Source organism: Trypanosoma theileri, assembly GCF_002087225.1.
Source record: "Trypanosoma theileri isolate Edinburgh chromosome Unknown TM35_Tth_26_V1, whole genome shotgun sequence".
NCBI lineage: Eukaryota > Euglenozoa > Kinetoplastea > Trypanosomatida > Trypanosomatidae > Trypanosoma > Trypanosoma theileri.
The window spans coordinates 381,597-381,872 of NW_021639868.1; the positions used below are offsets into that span (position 1 = coordinate 381,597).

At 52.5% G+C, this 276-nt stretch overlaps 1 protein-coding gene across 1 annotated transcript; it reads right to left on the bottom strand.

Moving 5' to 3' along the window:
• Positions 1–243, bottom strand: TM35_000262350 (putative UDP-Gal or UDP-GlcNAc-dependent glycosyltransferase; the record flags this gene model as incomplete). Its single annotated transcript, XM_029027972.1, has 1 exon — positions 1–243. A coding segment is annotated over one exon (243 nt), but the record flags the coding sequence as incomplete, so codon positions are not given.
• Between the last annotated feature and the right edge of the window lie 33 nt (positions 244–276).

Here is a 276-nt window from a genome sequence, read left to right on the forward strand (position 1 = left end):
CAACATGGCACCAGTGAAGTTATTCGCCCTCCGTGCAACACCGGGGAACTGCCAGCACGTAGTCCGCTGCAGATAACGGCGTCTCCGCCTCGAATTAATGTCCACAGATGGGATGCCAAACACAATGAGGTAGTCCCTCTCCCTCCATGTCTGCAGTGTACTGTGTGGGATGTAGCGCAGAGACTCATTCATCATTGTGGCGTCTGGACTATCAGTACTGCTGCTGCTGGTGTTTTTAGCCAATGGTATATTGGAGTGGGACTCACTCGATTTGGC